Raw genomic sequence first — 21,748 nt, forward strand, 5'->3', positions numbered from 1 at the left:
TTAATAATAGTACTGCTTGGAGTTCCTAGGTGGTGCAGCCGGTTGAGCACCCGACTCTTGGTTTTGGCTCTGGTCGTGATCTCAAGGTTGTGAGATTGAGCCCCACACTGGGCTCCATGCTCAGCGTGCAGTCTGCTTGAGATTCTCTCCCTCTCCCTCTGCCCCTCCTGCTCTCTCTCTGATAAATCTTTTAAAAAGTACTGGTTAATAATGAAATAAAAATTATCTTAGTAGAGTAGCAGCCACTATATGAAGAAACACACACACACATTTCGTATATCTCTAAAAAACTGAGGCTTGGAATAATGGATGGGGACCAAGGTCACAAAGCTGATAAATAGTGATGCTGCAATCCGTACTCTGGTCTGATTCTAAAACTTCTTATCCATCTGACTCTATCAGGCGGCCTGCCTTCCTAGGAAAGGGCATCCTAGATGTCGGGCAGATGGCTGGGCATATGTGTATGGGTATGCCCGCCCCCCCCCCCCCTCCTTTGGGCCTTGCCCTCATCACATCTGGGAGGACCAAAAACATTTGGGACGATGAGCACTAATGAACTGAGCAATAAGCACACACACCATTTATTATTTGTAGTTCAATACTTTTTTCGTTTAATTCATACTGTACTTCCATGGCTCTAGCTACTTTACATTAAGATTTGGCTGGGAAGCTGTGTACGGTTCTAGGTAATAGCAGTTAAGTTTTCAGACCTTGCGCACAGCGCCAGGCAAAGTACAGTTCTAGATCCAAATACAGATGGCCAGACAACTCGATTGCAATCAACCCGTGTTCTTTCCCATATATGGCCCAGTGCAGGTGTTGGGGACTGCTCCCTCTGCCCGACCCCACTCCACCCCTTGTCAGGATCATCCAGGGGCCACTGGGGCCTCTGACCCATCTCTCCCCATCTTGGAGTCTAGGTTGAGTGTGGGGGCGGGGGGGGAAGCACCATGGGTTTGGGAAGATGATCTGGTCCATGCAGAGAGTGGTCTGGCCCTAGAGTGCAGGACAGGGAAATGTGGGGAGCCACACTACCGTTGGCAAAAACGGCTGCTTTTGCTACGCAATCTCAGCACGTGGCATCCGAGCCCAGGGCCAGCTCCCCAGACAGAGCCAGCTGTCTCTCGCAGGGCAGAGGCCACCATTTTGCTTCTGCAGCATCTCACTGTGTTGAGAGAAGCAAGGAGGCCAAGGGGGCAGAGATGACGGTATTCTTTATGCTTTCACATGTCGGGCAGATCGTCTGGCATCGGCTCCTCTTGGCAGGCAAGGTGCTTCTCGCCAGCAGCCAAGGCTCCAATCCAGGCTCCCAGGCCTGCTGAGGACCTCAAGTCACAACAGAAAACAATGCCCAAGACCCCTGAGCTGTCGCACAGAACACCAAGACAGGGAGCTGGCTGGGCCCGTCACAGCCATGGCTGGAGCACGAGTGAGGTAACGAGGCTGGGCAGAGAGATGGGAAGGGGCGCTCTCTACACCTTGTGCAAATTCCTGCTCCACATCAGGGAAGCAGGGGCGTTAAAGAGACGGCCTTCCAGAAAAATGCTCCACTCGGACCCAAAACGCATCTTCTGGAAGAAAACATAGAGGTGGAGGGAGTGGGGCCAGCCTGCTGGAGGTTGGGGGATGAGGGTCAAGGATGTCAAGTGGTGGATGGGATGATTGTCCCACAGCCTAGAGACAAGGGGTGAGGGAGGAGAGAGTCAGGAAGACAGGTTCTCGAGTTTCCTACTGGAGTGGGCAGGTGGGGTTCAGGGGTGTGGGGAGGGAGGTCACAGCCCTGACACCTGGGGGCCCTAGGGAGGAAGGGCTGGCTTTGGCTGCCCTGCAGAGCTAAAGCAGTAGCATAGTATGGCACAGAAAGCATCCTCTGAGACCACAAAAAGTCCAGAAAGATTCTCCGCCTGGTCCTTTCTCCAAGATTTCACCCTAGAGATGCTGCCCACAAATGATTTTAGACATGGTCCAAGCTTGGATCAGGGACAGGGACACGGAAAGAAGCCACTTCTAGCAAAGCATTCTTCTTGAGGTTTCTTGATCCCTCTCCCCCTTCCCATAATCCCAGGTTCTTAGGGTCAGTGCTCTAAGGCAACCCAAGGATTTTAGCCAAAGCTTCACAATCCAAACCCCAACAAGGTTTGAACTGAGTCAAAAGAGAAGCGCTAGGGCCTGCAATGACTTCTCTCCAGTGTCTCTTCTAGCAAGGAGGAGGGAGGATGGACAGATGAAAGGCTTCATAGCCTAGAGACAAAAGATGAGCTTAATCCAAGACGGTGCCCTTCTTGCCATTATCCTCCTCCTGGCTTAGAGAAAGTCCCTTCCCAAACTAAGACTAGGCCAACAAAGGAAGAAACCCCCTCCTAGGTTAATACTGGGAAATACAACATGCCTGATCTCCCTCTCCCTACTTACTAGGCCTCCCTATCCTGCTGGCTCATAAAGAAGAAAGTGTAACTATCCTGGATTTCCCAGGAACCCTGATGCTGCCCCACTACTCATCGCAACACCAGAGAAGCTCTAGCCCAGAAGGCTTCTTCTCTTCTGGCAGAGTACCTTCCAAGTTTGAGAAAGCCCTACCTTGCCAGTCTCTGACCCAAGACAATGCCCGTGCTGAAACCTATCTTACAGATGGTCCAGCTCATCCCCCTTCCTGGGAGCTTGCCTTACAAATGAGGATACTGCAGTTCAGGGAGGGGAAGTGACTTGTCCAAAAGCAGAGCCAGGACTCAGGCCCAGGTCTCCTAACTCAGCCCAGTGCTCTAACTGAGAGCTTCAAAAGTTGCTGATCTTGCTGCCCTTGTCCCAGGGAGGTGAATGGGGAGGAGAGGAGTTGCAGACATGAGTGGGTCCTCCAAGGCCAATTTTGTTAATTCCTTTCAGGAAGGTGGAGTGGAAGTATAGACCCTCTAGCTCTTCTCCACCTGGTTAGAACTCTGCAGGGCAGCCAAAGCCAGCCCTTCCTCCCTAGGGCCCCCAGGTGCCAGAGTGTGCAAGCTCTCAAATGTGACCCCAGGAATCCTTGCAGAAAGATTCCCACGTGACCAGAGTCCTTACACGAACAAAAACAGGCTGAAAGAAAGAAAGGGTATGGTTCTGATGCTCCCAGGAACAGCTACAAGCGAAGCTGCTGGGCTTCAGTTTCAATGTTATTTATCAGTTTCACTCCCAGACTTATCTGCAAGGGTGAGTTAGCCTTTGACAGGCTATTGAATGCGGGGTGGGCGGGGGAAGCTTTTGTTTGGGAGTGAATAGAGGTGTTGGGCCTTCTGCTTTGAAAGCTTAAAATATTACTCGAACAGAAAGTGCCACAAGAGATCCATGATTCTTAGGAATGAGGCAGGCTGAGGTGTGTATGCACTGTCTCTGGAGTTCAAACCCCCAGGGTTCCTCGGACATACTAAGCACCTCCCTCCCTGTCACCTACTCCTCCCTGGAATGGCTGAAGAGGTTTTAAAGCAAAAGCAGAACAGCTCTGTGCAGCCAAGCCCACTCATATCACTTTACTCCCCGCAGAGAACCCGTTGGAAGTCTCCCCAAAGGTCCCACCGTGGGACCATCAACAACTGGATGATTTAAATAAATATTTAATTATGTATGGAATAAATGAGAGAACTTATCACTTTTGCTTTCAAAAGTTTCTGAGAATAATTTTGGCTTCTGGCTCCTACAGCAGGAAAATTTCTAGCAGTCTGTACTGTTCCTCTTTCTTTGGCCCGAGGCCCACGAGTCCTGACCATCACCAGAGTGTCTCCTAGTCAAAGTCCTGGACAAGAATGAGTAGTGACCCACTAACCTGTGGGCATATGCACCCTGCACCGGGATCACAGTCAACTCCAGCCCTCGCATCTCCTTTCCTAGGGAAGGGATACCCATTCTAGCTGATTCCATGGAGGCTTCTCAGCCTACTCCCCTACGGCATGTATCCTTTGTCTTCTCATCCTGCCCTTAGGTTAATAATGAGGTTGTATTCTCAGACTGAGAAGTCAAAAACGTGTCTTTAATTGCCAAAGGGGGATGCTCAGGCCATTCCAACAGAAGAACATGACTTGCTTTTCTTTGAGGCTAGGTCAGCGATAAAACCTTCCTTTCCTTCAGCCCCTTACAAGAGGTCCCCTAGGAGAACAAGCAATCTGGAAGAGTTTTCCTGGCCAAACTAGTATGTATGATCCTTTCCCTACTGAGGATCTGTGAGGCTGGCAGGATTCCTCTGATCATTAGATGGAGGAATAGCAGTTAAGTGAATGAAAAATGGTAATCGGGCCCAGAAGGGCCCTGTGAGGTCAGATAAAATGCACGGGTCCTAGTGAGCCAACTCCAAAATGGTCCTGGATGACTCACTTTCCTAACCAAAGGTCTTCCTTCTCCTCCTTAGTGGTCTCCTACCTCTCTGGGGCCAGAGGCTAGAGGAGGCTTTGCCCCCTTTGCCAGAACTCCCACTCCCAAGTCTGAGGAACAGGATTTGGAATGGCCTCCACGTGAGGCAGAGACTTACTCTGGCCTTTTCCTGCACAAATGCAATGCACCTTGCCAAATGCATTCCTTCCAAAAGCCTAGGTCTTCTACCATGTGCCGAGTGTCTTCATTGTCTCCCTCACCAAAGTCAGTTCTTCCCTTAGAGTAAACGATGCTGGCAGCCAAGTGAGTGCTTGGATATCGGTACTCACTACTCACACCACGTTCTGTGTGAACCTATGATCTGATCCATACAATGCTAGGGCACTCACTCCCCCCAACCCCAGATGTCCCTAGGACATCCTGATTAGTCCCAGAAATCAAACTGACAGCTCAAAGTGAAGGAATTAGAGCCACAGGCCCGACTGGCTCATAACCACTTAAAAAGGGGTTTAACAAGATCCAAAATGCTCCATCCTGGCTAATAAACAATGTGCTCTTAGGGCACAGAGAAAAAATAGGGCTTTAGGCACTAAAAAGTGACACTTCACCCAGATCCAGCCTGGGAGAAGACCAGAGAGAAGGACGGGGGGTGGTGGGAAAGTAAGAAATTCCCAGCCCTTATTGGGTCCACACCCTACAGGAGTTAGGGGAAGGTGCAGGGGTGATGGAGGAGAACCCCACTCCACATGCACGTCCTCGGGAGCCTGCGGCTCAAGGCCCAATCCCACAGGGGCAGCCTTCCCAGCCTTCCAGCCCTCCGCCTGACTGGGGGCTCGTGGTCCATAGAAAGCAGGGGGTTGGGGGGTTGGGTGGGGCTCAGGTGGCAGAGTTTAGATTGGGCTCTTGCCCTTGATGCTTCCTGTTCACAAGAGAATACCTGGGGAAGCGTGGGGTAGGGAAGAAAAGATTCTCTTTTATTTTGGAAACAAATCAAGAGGGGATTCGGGAATGAAGCACCTTAAGCCCCTCGAGACTTCGAGACCCCAGGGTCTTCACAGGCGTCACTTTGGCTCAACATTTCCCTTCTCAGAGCCAGGAACGGCCAGCGAGGGGAAGGGTGGGGACAAGGGGGGGGTAGGGGGGAGGAGGAGGATCAGGGGAGGTTGGTGCTGAGAGGTGGTCCCTGCCCTCCTCGGCCCCTCCGCCGGCCAGCATAGGAGGTGGGCCCGCTCCTTCTCCCTGGTACATAGGCATTATCTCTTTTTAAAATCTGTATATAATATATATATATTTATATTCTGTATATATATATATTTATATATATCTATGTATATGGTCTATGTACACGTATTGCACGGGCCTCTCGTAACCACCCCGTTCCTGCCTTGTCAGTGATAACGACTCCTCTTCTCTTCACTTTCTGAAGTGTAGTCGCGGGACCTGATGCCATTCTGAAGGTTGATGAGAGAGTCCTTCATCTGTAAGACAGGGAAGCCCGCCCAGTCCCGGGTTTGTGCCCTCAGTGCGATGCTCCGCCTTGCCCACCCAGGGCAGCTCCCCCAGCACGCCAGTGAGTTCAAGGAAGCCGGGCTCCTAAGACAAGGGTTCTCCTAGGACGCGGTCTCCGGCAGAAACGGAAGAGCCAAGTTAGTACTGGGAACCCCTGGGGGGAGGTTCACTGTGTCTTCATGATTAAGGATTAAGAATTCTCTCTCTTGGGGCTCCTGGGTGGCTCAGTCGGTTAGGCGTCTGCCTTCGGCTCAGGTCATGATCCCAGGGTCCTGGGATCGAGCCCCGCATCAGGCTCCCTGCTCAGCGGGGAGTCTGCTTCTCCCTCTCCTGCTCCCCCTGCTTGTGCATTCTCTCTCTCTAATAAACAAATAAAAAATCTTTAAAAAAAAATAAAGGGAATGAAACAAAACACCTATCCACACCTATCCTAATGCTTACAGAGTTGAGTCCACCACGCTATAATTCTGACCGCCCCGCGCTCCAATGTAAGGGACCCCATCTTGACACCGAATTCTGGAGTTGGAAGAGAACCGGGTCATCCAGTCCAACTGCCTCCTACTTAATTCATAAGTTTCTTATCTGACATCATCTGGTCACCCCTTGGGCACTTTTGGTGATACAATCTCAGGCCTTCAAAGTAGCCCATTCCACTACTGGATAGCTTGATTGTCAGTGGTCTGTTTTTATTTGATGACTCATCAAAGCTCCCCCGTTCCCTGTAACTTCTAGCCCCTGGGGTCTCACGAGCAATCTATCTATCCTTCTACCTGTTGGACCTCTATGTCTGAAGACTACCCTGTTTTCCTCGCCCCCATCTTTCTTTCTCCTTACTGTATCTTTAATTCTATCAACTCTTCTTGATATCGCAGGGCTCCTAAGCCCCCTGCTGGGCCATTTACTCCTTTTGTTTAAAAAAAAAAAAAACAGGGGCGCCTGGGTGGCTCAGTTGGTTAAGCGACTGCTTTCGGCTCAGGTCATGATCCTGGAGTCCCTGGATCGAGTCCCGCATCGGGCTCCCTGCTCGGCGGGGAGCCTGCTTCTCCCTCTGACCCTCCCCCCTCTCAAGTGCTCTCTCTCTCATTCTCTCTGTCTCAAATAAATAAAATCTTAAAAAAAATAAAATAAAAAAAACCCAAATCCATGGCTCTAAAGCTAAACATGATACTCTAAAACACATTCAACTGGATCCTGACAGCCACATTAAAATCCTCTCTCCTCAATTTAGAGCTAAGACCATGCTACGAAGGGGAAATAAGATTTCGTATTAACGAATGCCTCCCCTGTGCCCTCAAATCCTGACAGCAATTTCGTGAAGTTACAATTATTTTATAAATGAAAAAACTGTGAAGTCACTCATATTAAATCCCTTGCTCAAGGTCACAAAACTAGTCCTTGGCAAGACTGGGACTCCATCTCAAGTCTGGCTGACCACGCAACATAAAGAACTCCTTAGGAACAGGAAATTTTAATGGAACAGGACAAATCCTTTGCCTCCTCGCTTCTTAATTCTCTTGCAGAGCAAAGGTAGCTTCTTGCTGTCTTGGCAACCACGTGGGAGTTTTGTATAAGACGTTAACTTCTGGGTGGAGAAAGCGAAGCTCCTCCCTCCTTTGATAAAACTCAACTCACTGATTTTGCTCCAGGATCATTTTCTTAAATAGATGAATGAATGTAGTTTTTGGAAGGAACACAGGCCCTTGTACTAGAAGATGTTACGAAAAGATGACCCAGTATAACCACCATCTTCCCAGACTATCCGTGCAGCCTCTGAGGAAGAAGGACGTGTTGGGGGGGTTGTGTGTTGGTTTGTGTGTGTGTTGAGGTCAGGGGGAGGCGGTGGCATACAGCAAAAGGAACTAGAAAAATATGCCCTCGGGAAAGATAAATCTCTGTGAAAGGAGGTTCTCTCTTTAAATGCTTGTCAGATGGCCATGAGTGACCAAGGCAGGGAAAAAAAATCAGTCTTTCCATCTAACCTACAGCTTTCTTGCCACCAATTTCCACTGTTATTGTCTGGGGGAGTACACCTGTGTTTCCAACAACCCATTCCAGGATGACTTTAAAATCAGAACAGTGGATGGCCCAGGGGAAGAATGAATGGGAGGCTGAGGTCCGGTGGGTGGTGATGGGGATGGGGATGGGGAGATCTCTCCCAGAGCACAGGGAAGGAGCTCATCTCCAGAAGATGAGGGCAAGGAGAGAAGGTGGGGACATCTCACCTGGTCAAGAAGCATCACTGAGGATTTGATGATCTCCCTCCATTTTTGGAGCTCTGTATCGTGGTACTTTTGTTGGGACTCCAAGAGCTGGGCCCATTCTGTCTGAGACTGGGGTAACCTGTGGGGCAGAAGAAGGGGTATCCCGGCAGCTGGAGTTATGCTCACTGGACTGTCCTGTGCTCCCAGACCCCTGAAGGACAGAGAGTCACATCAGACTGCTTTGTCCTCTGCTCAGTGCCCCCGGTTCCCCTGTGCCCCAGGTCAGAAGCAGACTAAAGCTATAGGGACAGTTTTCAGAGCTTGCCTATGGGCTCATCCCAAAGGGTCACCCACTGGCCAAGGGCAGCGGGGCCGTCCCACGGAGACTGGGTGGCAGGAGCTGGGGCACGGTTCCGGGGGGGGTGGAGGTGGTGGCCAAGGGAAGAGGCAAGGATTACCTTTCTTGGAGCCTCAGACCCTGCCAGGCAGTGAGGGTCTGGGTGGTGTATTCCAACATCCAGAGTTTGTAGAAGAGCATCATGTTAAGGATGACCAGCAGCACCAGACTGGGAAGGAGACAAAGGGGGACAAAAGCAACAGGCATGAGATGTAATCTTGAGAAGGCACACTCCCTCTAAGAGCCAGGGATCACCCCCCACCCTCCCAGAGGCAGCTGCTGTCCTTGACCATTGGTCCCCTGAAGCATGGCGGTGAGGGAGGGAGGAGGAAGGATGCAGCTGGGGGGAGAGGGAGAGGGAGAGTGAGCGGGCGCTTTCATCTGGAAGGGCCAGGACACAGCAGGAGCACCACTGAGAGGCGTGTGGGTGAAGGCACTGGGAAAGAGAGACACACAGGAGCCACCCAGACCCTGGGTGCTTGGGGGAAGAGGTAAGATGGAGAGGGAAAGAGATGAAGGGTAAGTGAAGCAATCAGAGAGCCAGTACCTGAAACAGATCCTAATGGGAGCGAGGAGGAAAAATGGGGAGGAGGCAGAGGTTAGAAGAGACCAGTGCGGGGATGGGGAGGGCTGCACTGGAACCAAGCCAGAGAACAAGTGAGTCTGCGGGAAAGAAACACAGGAAGCGAGGACAAGTGGACAAGGAGACCCAGCAAGCAAGGAGCAAGAGACAGAGGCTGCAGACAGATCTTAGTATGTCAAGGGTGACACCTGGAGGCAAGTCCTCCTACCCAGCCAACCTAAGGCACGACAGAAGGGCAAAGCTGTGGGCTATCGGCCTGACCCGCCTGACAGGTGTTAGCAGGATGCCCTAAAGCACGGTCTCATCCTTGCACCTGCCTTGCACCTGCCCAGACCCTCAGGGGTCACGAGGGTCCCTGGTCTGGACCAGCACTGGTCAGAGCCAGGGAGAGGGTAAGGAGGACCCAGGGGTACAGAGAGCTGCCAAGACAAAAGGGACATTCCCTTCTCTTGGCCTCAGTGGCTGCCAGAAGATCATCTTAGGACACAAGTTCATGGAGCAGAGAGATGAAGACCAGGGGAGCAAGGGGATCTCGAGACGCACGGGACTGGGTACAGTCCTGGCTCACTGCTTCAGGGTTCTTAACTTCTGCTGAAGTTCCCCAGCTTCTCTGAACCCTCTTCTTAACAGGGACGGTTCCTACCCTGCTGGGGCTGCGATGTGTGTGGTGTGAAGAAGTGGATGGAAAGCTCCCTGCACACAGGAGCCCCCCAATGACAGGCGGTTTTATCATGAAGGAGGGGGTACAGGGACACGTAGGGACACACACAGGAAAAGGGAGACAGAATGAACCATGGAAAAGGACCAACGAAGAACATCTTATGCTGTGCCTCTGACCTTTCAAAGTGCGCGCTTGCGCGCTTGTGAGATACTGTGTTCTTCTCTGTGCTTCCAGTACCAGGGAAGGTGGTACTCCCGAAGCTGGCAGCTGCCAGTCCTTGACCCTATCCAGCTGTGCTCTCAGGGCTCTGTGACTTCTCCAGAACAATCTCTAAATTTCACATTGATGTTCAATGACCCCACCTTTAACTGCATCCACACGCGCCAGAGGACCTGAATGTCCACCTCTTCAGCGTGGGCTGCATACATCTGAGCTCCTGCATTTGGGTCTATGTGTAAAATCCTGCCTGTGCTCAGTGGAGGTCCAGGGACACCCCTGCGAGCCGAGGGAAGGGCCTGTGGTCCACACAGCGAACAGAGGGGGCCTGCCAGACGCAGGGCGGTCCGATCCACACGCACGCGGTCAGCAGACCCGCCGCCCGGACCCTCTAAGTGTTGAAGATGAAGCCCATGATCTTAACCCAACAAAGCCCCCACATCAGCTAATGCCATGCTATGCCATTTACTCGGGAGAGCAGGCCTACTTAACTAAAGTCAGCATGCAGAGAAGGCTCAAACAGAGAACTTACCTGAGTTTCAAGTTTTCTATCTACCAAACCCAACACCAGAGACTTAACAGAACAGCATGAATCCCCTCAAATGGAGGTTGCTAAACGGAAACCTTCCTGGTTTCACAGCTGTCTTTGTATATGACTTTGTAAAAAAGACCTTGGCTCCTCAGGCCACAGGCGGAAGAATTCTCCACCTCCCTTTTTGTTATACACGCAGTCAGGGCAGAAGAGAGCCTGCCTCATGTTCCTCACGGGCCCCCCTGCTTTCAGTGGTGCCCACACCTCGCCTGTGGCCCCGTTTCCTCTCTCACGTTCGGCGCTGTCCTGGGATGGTCTCATTCTCGCCCGTGGCTCTCATGCTCCCACTAACTAAATCAGCATCGACAAGCTATGCTTCCCTGCCTCGCTCCGGGTCCGCATTGGCAAGTACCGGTCACCTCCACCTGGATGCCCTACGGCCACTCAAGACACAGCTGGAGCCCAGAGCGTCTTCTCGGACAGCTCTGCGCCTCGTTCCGGTTTCTGGTAACGACACAACCGTTCACGGGCGCCCACCACAGTCCTTCCTCTTCTTCGGCTACCCAACCAGATGGCTAACAGGTCTTCGGTCCCTCCCCTGCTGGACAGTCACGCTCACCTACATCGCTGCCACTTACTCGGACCAGATTGCCTGCCTCCAGCCCTTTCTTCTCTAGGCCTCCCCTCATGGTTGTCAGAGTGACTTAACAACAACAGCAACAACAACCACCACCACCAGCACCACCACGTAAAGCCAATCCTGTCACACCCCAGGGCTCCTTCAGGGCTTCCTGATGGGCTTGGCTGTGCCTCTGCTTCTGCCTCTCTGAAAATGCATTAGTGGGGGCCTGAAGGAGTGGGGAGGGGGTGTCACAGAAGAAAGAGCCAGAGACAGGCTAGTGCCCGGTGCAGAGCTGTCAGGGCCCGCGTCTGGGCAGCTCCCGTGCCATTCCCCCAACCTGTCCCCCCACATGCTCACCCCCACCTCCAGGTAAGGTGGGGGGGTGTACCCGGCAGCAGGCTGAACCAAGCAGAAGAGCTGTCCACGCTCAGCTGTCCCAGGAACTCCCTGCTCCCAGTGGTTCAGGGGCGTCCCTGGAGGGCTCTGGGCTTCCACTGCGGACAGCTGTGCCCTCCCACCCTGCCTGTGCATTTCTTCCCCCCTTCCTCTCTCCCTGCCCAGCATCCTCCTGGGAACGTTACTGAGCCTACTGCTTTATAACATGATGGCAATATTGTAAATTATTTACATTAATATAAACATATTTCTGGACGGTGGTCATTGATTTTGTCTGGCTATCCTGCCAAAGTGTGGGCCCAGGAGTGCCCGATCCTGGCGCCCGGCTCAGAGCAGATACTCAGGACCTCCCTCACAAGTGAATGAATGGGCTTCTAAGACGCTGTGTGGCGTCTCTATGTTAGCATTTTTGCAACGGTGTAGTAATTCTGAATTTCCTGTCTTACCCACTTGAAACTGAGCTCCTAAGGGCATGGATGCTGTATACAGCGCTCTGTTGTCAATCCTGAAGGCCTAGCTGACAGCAAATGCCAAATCAAACAGAGAAAAATAAACAAAGAGGCCAGGAATGATGGACAGAGCAAGTGATCTGAAGAGAAGGCTAGAGGACAAAGAAGGGCCACAGTAAGGGGTGCTCATACGCCTGAGGAGCCAGCAGGCGGGGAGGGAAGGTGCTGGGGCAGGGGCGGGGAGGAGAGCTGGGATCCCTTACACACAGCTGATAACCAGCAGCAGCTTGGACACACTCTGCAGGTGGAAACCATTAGGGGTGTCCTCGGGGATATGCCGCGTCTGCGTGGACCCTGTAGGGAGAATAAAGAGGCCATCACCACGGTGGCTCACGAGTCCCCTGGCTGCCGTGACAGGGGCACCGGAATGACGGATACATCCAGCCCTCCGAAAGTACAAGGGAAGCCCCTCACGGGCAAGGTCAGGGGCTGGGTCAGGCGAAGTGGACATTCAAGTCACCGAACAAACAAGAAACTCAACAGCCTTACGGAGCTACGACATGTGGAGGGGGGACAAAGCGCTCTGCAGCTTAGCCATGACAAGTGCACTGGCTGGGACCAGAGACCGCTTTCAGCTCGGGCTTTGTTTGTAACCAGTGATGTGACGTTGAGCAAGTCTCAACTGCTCTCAGAGAGTCAGCGTATTCACATATGCCATGCTAGTCAGAAATCCTCTACGTGAGGGATGTAAGGGAGTGCTCTGGTTGAAGCTGGGGGTGGGGCGGGGAGGTGGGGGGGCGGGCACGGAAGGCTGGCACTCTCCTCCTCTCCTGTCCCCATCCTGAGGAACGCCCAGGGGTGTGCAAAGCATAGCCTGAAAGACGCTGGATTAGTCATCTCTGAGGCTTCTTACGGCTATAGGTTGCCATGACTGAGCGAAGACATGAGGTTGTGTGGCTGGATGGGAAGAGGGAGACATGTCAAGGGAGTCCACCGCCTGGGAGGGCAGGTCCCTGATGGGCCTGTGGGGACCACATGAGCTCGGACTCCCTGATGTTTGTGTCAGGAGGGCATCTCTGGCCTGAGCTATGGCTTCTCCCTGGTGCATTTGCCAAAAACTTGGAAGCTGCTCGTTTGAGTCTATCAAGGCGCACATGGAGTTCAGGGAACTTCTGTTCAGCAGACCCCAAATGTGGGTTCAGCAGTGACTGAGGAACATAAAGGGCAAAAGGAAACAGGCAGAGGATCCGGAGGCTGAATAATGAGTTAAGGGCAAATTATGTACGATCTATACCCAAGGACGCAAAATGAGCGCACACGTGGGTTGGCATGGGCATGCAGCTCGAGCCCCGAGCCCCGTCCCCACGGCCAGCCGGCACGCACCTGCCACATGTTTGATCCTGTGGCCCACATCTTCATCAGTGGGTGTGGTGACGGGGCTCATCACCTCTTCCAGGTGAGGCACCCGCAGGTGGGCATGGGGACGTTTCCTCCTCCGTACCGTCGGGGCCTTGCTGGTCTTCTCTTTGGGAGACTGTCTGTGGATCTCAGCCAGGTAGGTGCTCTCCGTTTTGGTCAGCTCGCTCTCTGTCAGAGACAAAAGGCCACCTGCCTGTACCTCCAGCTCCACACACTGGCCCCCAGAAACAACTCTGTCTCCTAGCTGAGCCCCCTCTGAGAGAACCATTTTCCCGCACTGAACTCTGGGACGTTGACTGGGAGGGCAAGGGTCCCTCAGGGGCGGCCACAAGCCTCAGGAAGTACCACTGGGATGCGGCCTCACCCAAACCCCCCTTCTGGGTTTTGCTCAGCATCGTGCAGAGACATAGGTTCCCTACCCTCATGTAGACAGTTGGGGGCACGTCACAGGTCCTAATGGACGCATTCACAGGCTCATCCTTCCTTTCTGAAACTGAATTACCACCGGTGTGATGAAATGTGGAGGTCATGCGCCGGGGGTGGGGGTGGGGGGTGGCCACAGACCCCATGAAAGTTACAGGCATAGCCTCTTGGAAAACGCACGTGTTCACAGACCTGCCAAATTCTGTATCCATTTCTGGGGCCACCTCAGGGCCCTCATGACACCCCTTCACCATCTCGGTGTGGCCCCCATTTCTGTGCTTCCCACTCCCCTGAATGGTGGCAGCTTTGCGGCCAAGCCGGGGTCTGCGGCCTTGCTCACCTAGGTGGCGGAAGTAGTCCTCCAGCCCACTCCAGAAGTTCTTCTCGATGAAAGTTTTCACCAACCCCCATGGCTGTTTGCGGTAGCGCAGCTCTGTGGAGACCCTGAGGAGCAAGCCAGAAACGAGATCAGCCATTTCCGGGGCAGACCCTCGTCTGCTGGGAAAGGCCCTTCACACCACACCCACTGTGCCATCTGATCTCCCTGGCCACTTCTGGAGGTCAGTGGGACCGGCGGACTGATCCTCATTTTGTAGGTGAGAAAACAGGAGTTCTAGAATAGTCCAGCAGACCAAAGGCTACCACACAGGGCTCCTGACTCCGGGCCCATAGTTCTTTCATGAGGCCATGCCGCCTCCTCCAGATGGTGCCAGGCAGCCAGCCGGCCATGGGGGTCCTTCTCTTCTGCAGAGACTTGCAAGTCCAGATCAGGCTCTAGGGTTCCGTCATTGCCACTTTTAGGGGAGTGATCTGCCCCCAGCCGGGGCTCCTGCCTCTCCACCCCACGAGACCTCGCCAGTTCTCACTTTTTTCCCAGTATTCTCTCCCCCAGTCACAGGTCTCTCTGCTGCCCGTGCTGCCTGTTTACCAGCCCCTTCCTCCCCTCCACTGCAGTGCCCGGCTTATGCTCCCGTTCTTAAGGCTGCCTACCCTCCTCTCCCTGCCGTCCTCGGGGACACTGCGGCCTGACGTGAGCAAGCTGATGCTTGCGCGTCACCTCACCACCACCCTCCACACCGCCACCCAGCAAGTGTTCACGGTGGGTGAACGCCGTGGGTGTTCCTTTCTGGAGAGGTTTGTCTGAGGTCAACAGGCTACTTCTGGGTGAACTGGGGAACGAAAGGACATCTACTCAGAAAACTCTCCAAAGAAGCTGGAAGTGAGAAGTCTAGACAGTGTGGGGAAGGATGGGGGGGGGCAGGAGGGAGGAGAGAGGACTGAGGGAAATGGAAGGACGGAAGGAGGCATAGATACTCAGCAGCATAGGTACCAAAAATATATATATATGTATTTTCTTTCTTTTTTCTTTTTTTAAAGATTTTATTTATTTGAGAGAGAGAATGAGATAGAGAGAGAGAGCATGAGAGGGGGGAGGGTCAGAGGGAGAAGCAGACTCCCCGCTGAGCAGGGAGCCTGATGCGGGACTTGATCCCGGGACTCCAGGATCATGACCTGAGCCGAAGGCAGTCGCTTAACCAACTGAGCCACCCAGGCGCCCTATATATGTATTTTCTTAAAGAAGAGGACAGGAACGATGCAGGCCCTTTCTGAGATGTGGGTGTTCAGAATGTCCCGATTCCCGAGAGGTCTCCCTCTAGCCTTTCACCAAACCCCCGTTTTACTGCAACCGCATGAGCGAGGACACCCAAGCACACCGGGAACCTCCTGGGAACCCACGCAGGCCCTCTAGACGCTGCACCTGAGTCGACTCTTGTTCCGAGCCACGCGGGTGAGAGTGTAGCGATTGATAGTGTAGAAGTAGTCGTGGTAGGGCACATCGTGCGTGAGGACCTCGGCGTCTATCACGTAACATTCGCTCTCCTGGCTCGCCTTGTACATGGTCTGTGGGGGAGAAGGGACAAAACTGAAAAGAAGCAAGACGGGAAAAGCACCATCCTCCCTACGCCCGGACGGAGGACCGGGAACCAGTGGAAATGGGCAGCCTGGTACGTGTCCCCGCGTTGGGGCCCAACGACACTTGCACCCAGAAACTTCTTCCTAGCGTCTACCCTTAATCGTTCTCGGCAGGACGGAGGCTCTTCCCGCTGCCCTTCCGTGCCCCTGCGCTCAGCTCACCTGCGTCTCCCTGACGGTGGCAGTTTTAGGAGCCAGAGGGTTGGTAAGGGTGATGGTGTAGAGGATCACTCGGCTCTGGTTTCCATTCTCTTCCTTCTTCCATGGATGGAAGATGATATCTGAGGGTGGATAAGAGCCCTGGAATGAGGGAGGGAGAGAGGCACGGCCGTGCCATCTCTGAACTTCCCCTCCGAGTGAACTCTTGACTGTACTGATGGACGCCTGGCCTCCAACAGGAAGCCAATGGGAGCCCGAGGGCCCCGGGAGGAGGGTGGGGGGAGGGGGAGTCAAAGCAGAAAGAGGCTCATTGTAGCATTGCCGAATTCTACCCGGGGCTCCAGAATGCTGACTGTTCCCGGGGCCGGGACAGGAGGTCTGGGGGCCCACTGCGGGGGTGCTGGCAACACTGGAGTCACTGTGGCAAGGGCCTGGGATCCCTGGGAACAAGTCCTCTCCTCTAAGACACAGCCTCCGCGTGCCCTCCGCCTGCCCTCTCCTCCTGGCTGAGGGCTAGGCTGATACCCGGATTCTCTTGCACAGAGTCGGGTGCCCAGCAGCTCTGCCTGGCCGGAGCCACAGTCCCTGCTCTGGGCAGAACAGGGGCAAGGGGGTGGGACAGGAGCCAAGCAGGGATGCACAGGGTCCTGGGTGTGAATCCTGGCCCACGCCCTGCTTGGCTGCATGGCCCTGGGCAAGTGAGAACAGTCGGAGCTCTGGTTTCATCATCGGTACCCTGGGGATCGCAATGCTCACACATGCGGCAGGTCCGAGGGTGACCCGAGATGAGGCGATTCTTTGCGAGACCGTGAGCCCTGGGCGGTCTTGCTCGCCAGTGAGCCTGCGGGGCTGGCACCGAGGGCCTGGCGCACAGTGGGCGAGCATAAAGCGGCAGCACTGGGGGACGGAGTAGCGTGCAGGGCCGTGGGGGTGGGGGGCGGGAAGAGGGTGCCCCCGGGCCATCGGGTGGCCTGGGGAAGGAGGGAACTTGGGAAGAAGAGGACAAAGCTTGGCCCGGGAGGAACTGACCGGAGAATCGACGCTGCTCCATGAAGTCCCGCTGGAAGGGCGAGTCAGTGAACAGCAGGTCGTAGAGCTTGTCCACGCTGAAGTTGAAGACCTCGTTCACGTACTGCCGGCCACTCAGGTCCTCGTAGAAGGCCTGGACCTCCCCTGCATGGAAGAGGATGAGGAAGGAGGGAGTGAGGGCCGGGGGGCGGGCGGCCCCAGGGCCACCCCCCCAGGCCACCAAGGGTCAAGGGCGGCCAGTGTGGGTAGAGGTTCATGACCTCGCATCTTCCGTCTCCTCCTTTGCCGGCACACACACGGCTCACTCGAACCGGCCTTCTGTTCAGCCTTCCTTGACAAAGACGATGGGAATGTACTGTTTGCTTTTAGTTTTTCAAGCCTTCCTAAGGAAGCTGATCTCAGACTAAAATTTAAATCGAGGGTGACTTCCTGAACCCAGAAGTTATCAGTCACCCAGAGTCTGTAAGTTAAGCACAACCGATGACACATGGCATCGCAACCACAGTACAGAGGGCATTGAAGGGACGTGGATCCATCCGGAATGGCCTGTTTACAGAAAAGCTTCGAAGGCTGGGCTGGACTGCAGGGCCGCGCTCTCTAACCACACAAGGTCGGCTCCTCTTCCATAAGGCAGCCTGTCTCCCCCAGGATTTCAATGCCTGTCACTTTTCTCAGGTTTCTGTCTGCTCCGACAGAATGTGCTGCGGAAGCCCCGGCGTTCCTCCCAAGCCCTCGGCACCCCGTAGTCCCTAAATTGCTGCACCTACAGAAGCTGGCGTGTGGTCTTGAGCAAGATGCTGACATTCCTGGTGCCCCTGCGGCTCAGAATCATACAGAGCCGGTGCCTCTGATCGTATAGGATAAGCACTGTGTGAGCACCGTTGGGGGGCAATCATTGGCACTGGCCCTGCGTCCTAGATGGAAGTAGGGAAACCAGCCAAAGGTGAGGGGACCACTCCAGGGGACCATCGGAGAGACTGTCCGCAGATGTTTAAATGAGCACTGTCTACATACACGCACTAGTCCTAGCCTACCACCAAGTCAGTGGGGATCAACCCATTTCATGAATACTGACAATTTTCCTCTCGGCTCCAGAAATGCCAGAGGCAATGCATGCCTGAGCCAGGTCTTAGAAGCTGATCTGATGCAGGACTGAAGTAAGAAATACTACCTAGAAATACTAGAGAGAAGGGCAGGTTCTAGAGTCTGAGTCACCCAGCAGCACCTTTTCTTGCAGCCTGGTCTAAAAGCCCGACGCTGGGGTCACTAAAGCAGGTTTCTATTAAAATCACATTATTTCCAGGCAGCAGCTGACTGGCACTTTCCTGTGGCATGTAACCACTGCCTTGCCTTGCATCTCTATGAGGAACAGAGCTGCTGGGCAAGCCCAGGTCGACAGGGGGGATATTTAGTGTCAAGACTGGATGGCAGGACAAAGCATGATCCATCAAGTAAAGAAAGACAAATACGGTACGATAAGGATCCTGCAGTGGCTATCCGGAAAATGTCTGTATGCTAATGACGAATGAACCCACCCTTCCACCGGAAATCCAGAAACTGACTTGACTCCAGCCTCCATACAGGGACACCCTGTTAGCCTTCAAATGGAGAGAGGAAGGACCACTCTGCACACCCACTTTCAAATGCCCACCTTCATCATGGGTGTCAGAAGAGTCACTGAGCTCAGTGGGGATGTCCTCATTGTCATTGAAGTCCAGCGAAGGGGAGGTCACAGGCGCGATGATCTCAATCTTCTCCCCGATGATGTTGTCAATGGCAAGCTCCTTCTCCAGGGACCCATCCCCCTCTAGCACCTCCTCCTCCAGGGGCAGGCCATCGAACTGGGGTAGAGAAAGAGAAGTCACCCAACAGGGCCAACCTGCTCCGGGGCTCCTCTCTAAAGGGAGGTTAGGAACCTGGCGTTGGGAGCCCTCATGTTCACAACACAGCTGCTCTGGAGCTGGGCTGAAAGTCATGCTCTAGGGGTTTCCCCAGCTCTGCCATGGAAGATGGGAGAACCCAGTAGAAGGTTCCGACCTTGTCCTGCTCACCATTACATAGTGCACCAGCCCAGCAGTGAGCAGAGTTAGTACCTCCCGTCTCAGCAACGCTCCTAGAGCCACACCTCCCCCATGCTACCTGTCGGCTTGCTTCTCACTAGGGCTCATCTACTATGAGGCTCAAAAGCTTTGTAAGCATATTTTAATTTATTCTCCCCTTAGCCCTAGAAGGGAATAGATACAGGCCTTTATATCTGACAACCTCAGAGACGGAAAATGGAGATTAAGCACCAGATGAATGATGTTTTCATTCTAAGGCCAGGTGGTCTGACCCTTAAGCCACTGGAATACGAGGCTCCCCTCTCTGGGAATCCTTTCTAAGAAACCCCGCCCATTCTCCTACCCGCCAGTGCACACCCACACTTCCTTCATCAAGCTCCTATCCCCTCTGTAACCAAGTCTCAGAGAACAAAGGCCTCTCTTAGCACATTTTTATCTCTTTTGTGAGGTGTAGCACAGTGGAAAAATAAATCGGGAGTGTATACACTAGGAATTAAACTAATTGTTGAAGGAGTGAACAGATAACAGGTCTATAGCCCTAGAGTCACATACAATTTTGACCTCAGATCAAGGCCGTAAAAAAAAAAAAAGACCTGGGATAGTTCTCCATAGAGGGGCTGATCTGCAGCAATCACACAATGAATTTGGAATGGTTTTCAAATGCTCAGAAGCCAAATAAAATCTTGTATCCAAGGCACCAAGAACCTGGCTCTGGATCCTGGGACTACAGCATCAGAACAGAGAGCCCATCGGCTCCAGGATGCCTCCTTGAATAAACTGACCACAGGGTAACCAACCTCCCTTCTCCCTGTTCCCCAGGCCAGGGTCCTATGGCATGAACTCAGCTAGGAAACACTGGCCAGCGGATGAGGGGTGGAAGCAAGGTCATATCGCCCATACCGAGACAGGGGCTTCACTGCTCCCTGTGGATGTCAGCGTGCTGTTGGTGATGGATTTCTTGGGTAGCTGTGGACTGGCATCCGGCTTGGTCTCAATGCTGCTTTTGGATGAACTGTCGTTCACTTCATTCTCTTCCACAGGGATCTCCTCACAGTAGCTGAGAGAAGACACCATGAATCCCTGTCAACCTCAGTTGCCAAGACCACCGACTATTCTAAGAACCTCACATCTGTCTATCCATCCCAAACTATGGGCTTTCTTGCTTCTTTGCTTTGGGTATGATCTTCCTCTAAACCACCACCCTCCTGCTACATTGCTCTCCTGAAACCTTGTCCCCACCTCGCACTCCACTCCTCACGTATCATTTCTGGCTCCAAAGTCACCTTTTCTATGCACTCTCCTTAGATTTAACCCTATCCTATGACCATTACGCGTCTTGAACTATCTTTCTTCCAGTGGCATCCCATTCCATCCCAACCTCACCACTCACAAAAAAGCCTGGGCTCTGAGCATACATTTTATGTCCCACACGGTGATGGGGATGGGACCCCACACAAGTGCCCTTTGGTGATAACGCCCAGATTCTGGATCCTAACTAGTGAGCTTCTTTGCCTTGGACACCTGAAGGGGAACACTGAGATAAGGGTGGGTGCCCTTCTAGGGACACTTCCGCCTCTCCCAAGGGAGAACTCATCCCCGTCATCCACATCTGACTCACACTTTACCTAATCACTCCACGTGGATGCATGACAACTCTGAGTAACCCATGACACGCCTCGTAAAGATAATCAAACAGATACTCACAGAGATTAAATGATAACGCTATTGAGTGTCACTATTCAGCACTCTTTCCTTGCTTTCCACTGCTCTGTGCCTCGCACACCACCACTGAGCCTCCACCTACCTCCCCACCTCAAGCATATGCTCATATGGCTTCAAGGGCCCATCCTTCTCAACCCATCAACAGCACGGGATACAGTGATGCTTCCTTCTCCTACAGCTTCCTTCCCTTGGCTTTGAGGATGCAAGCTCTCCTAGTGTTCCTCCTACCTGGCTGGCTGTTCTTTCAGGATTTCTTTTGCTGCTGCTTCTTGTTGAGTGCTCCCAGGCCCAGTCCTTGAACTTCTTATGTTCATCCAGCCACTTGGTGGTTTCAGCTAATCTCCTGGCTATCCATTCACAATTCCCAGGTTTATGTACCTTGCCCAGACTTCCCCGGTGAACTCCGCACTCACATCCACAAGTGTCTATGTGACATCTCCATTTGGGTTATCTCAAACCCAACTTGCCTGATCTTCCCCCGAAGTCTGATCTGTAGTGCTGTCCATCTCAGTTTGGAACAGCTCTAGCCTTCCAGTTGGTAAATCCAAGAAAACCTTAAAGCCATCTTTGGTTCCTTTCCAATCTGTCAGCAAATCCTTCAAAACGGATCTGGTTCCACTTTCAAAATATATTCAGCAACAAACCACTGATTGCCATTTCTACTGCTACCCTCCTGGCCCAAACCACCTTCACCTCTCCTCTAACTGATCTCAATTATTCCACAGCCTCTTAGCCTGCCCTTCCTCCTTCCTGGTCCATTTTCAACACATGAGCCAGAGTGATCCTGTTAAGATCCTTAAGTTGGATCTTATCAATTACCAACTCAAAGCCTTCCCGGGGCTTCCCAGCCCACTCTGAGTAAAATCCAATCATCGCACTGGCCAAAAGGCCTTCAGGATCTGGCCCCTGGCCTCACCTCTTCCTGCTGGCCCTTTGTTCATTCCGCCCAGCCACCCACTGGCTATTCCCTCTGCCTGCGAGGCTCTCCCCGCAGGTACCCTCCCTTCCTTCAGGGATCACTTAGACACTGCTCCCCAGGGAGGCTGTCACCGCCATCCCAG

At 53.2% G+C, this 21,748-nt stretch overlaps 1 protein-coding gene across 2 annotated transcripts in view; it reads right to left on the reverse strand.

The window, feature by feature from the left end:
- Positions 1-1,805: 1,805 nt before the first annotated feature.
- Positions 1,806-21,748, reverse strand: part of GRAMD1B (GRAM domain containing 1B) — a 169,878-nt gene continuing 149,935 nt past the window's right edge. For both annotated transcript variants that reach the window (XM_045894811.3, XM_064577310.1), the window contains 11 exons: positions 19,866-20,022; positions 18,557-18,746; positions 16,906-17,049; positions 15,880-15,998; positions 15,503-15,645; positions 14,084-14,187; positions 13,285-13,488; positions 12,165-12,255; positions 8,504-8,611; positions 8,067-8,184; positions 1,806-5,813 (listed from right to left, as the gene is read on the reverse strand). In XM_045894811.3, the coding sequence (XP_045750767.2) occupies positions 5,724-5,813; positions 8,067-8,184; positions 8,504-8,611; positions 12,165-12,255; positions 13,285-13,488; positions 14,084-14,187; positions 15,503-15,645; positions 15,880-15,998; positions 16,906-17,049; positions 18,557-18,746; positions 19,866-20,022 (1,468 nt within the window). In that variant the 3' untranslated portion in view covers positions 1,806-5,723. The remainder of the gene's footprint in view (positions 5,814-8,066; positions 8,185-8,503; positions 8,612-12,164; positions 12,256-13,284; positions 13,489-14,083; positions 14,188-15,502; positions 15,646-15,879; positions 15,999-16,905; positions 17,050-18,556; positions 18,747-19,865; positions 20,023-21,748) is intronic.

Source organism: Mirounga angustirostris, unplaced genomic scaffold (assembly GCF_029215605.1).
Source record: "Mirounga angustirostris isolate CCGP_5_RB_7025 unplaced genomic scaffold, mMirAng1.0.hap1 SCAF_13, whole genome shotgun sequence".
NCBI classification, from domain to species: Eukaryota; Metazoa; Chordata; class Mammalia; order Carnivora; family Phocidae; genus Mirounga; species Mirounga angustirostris.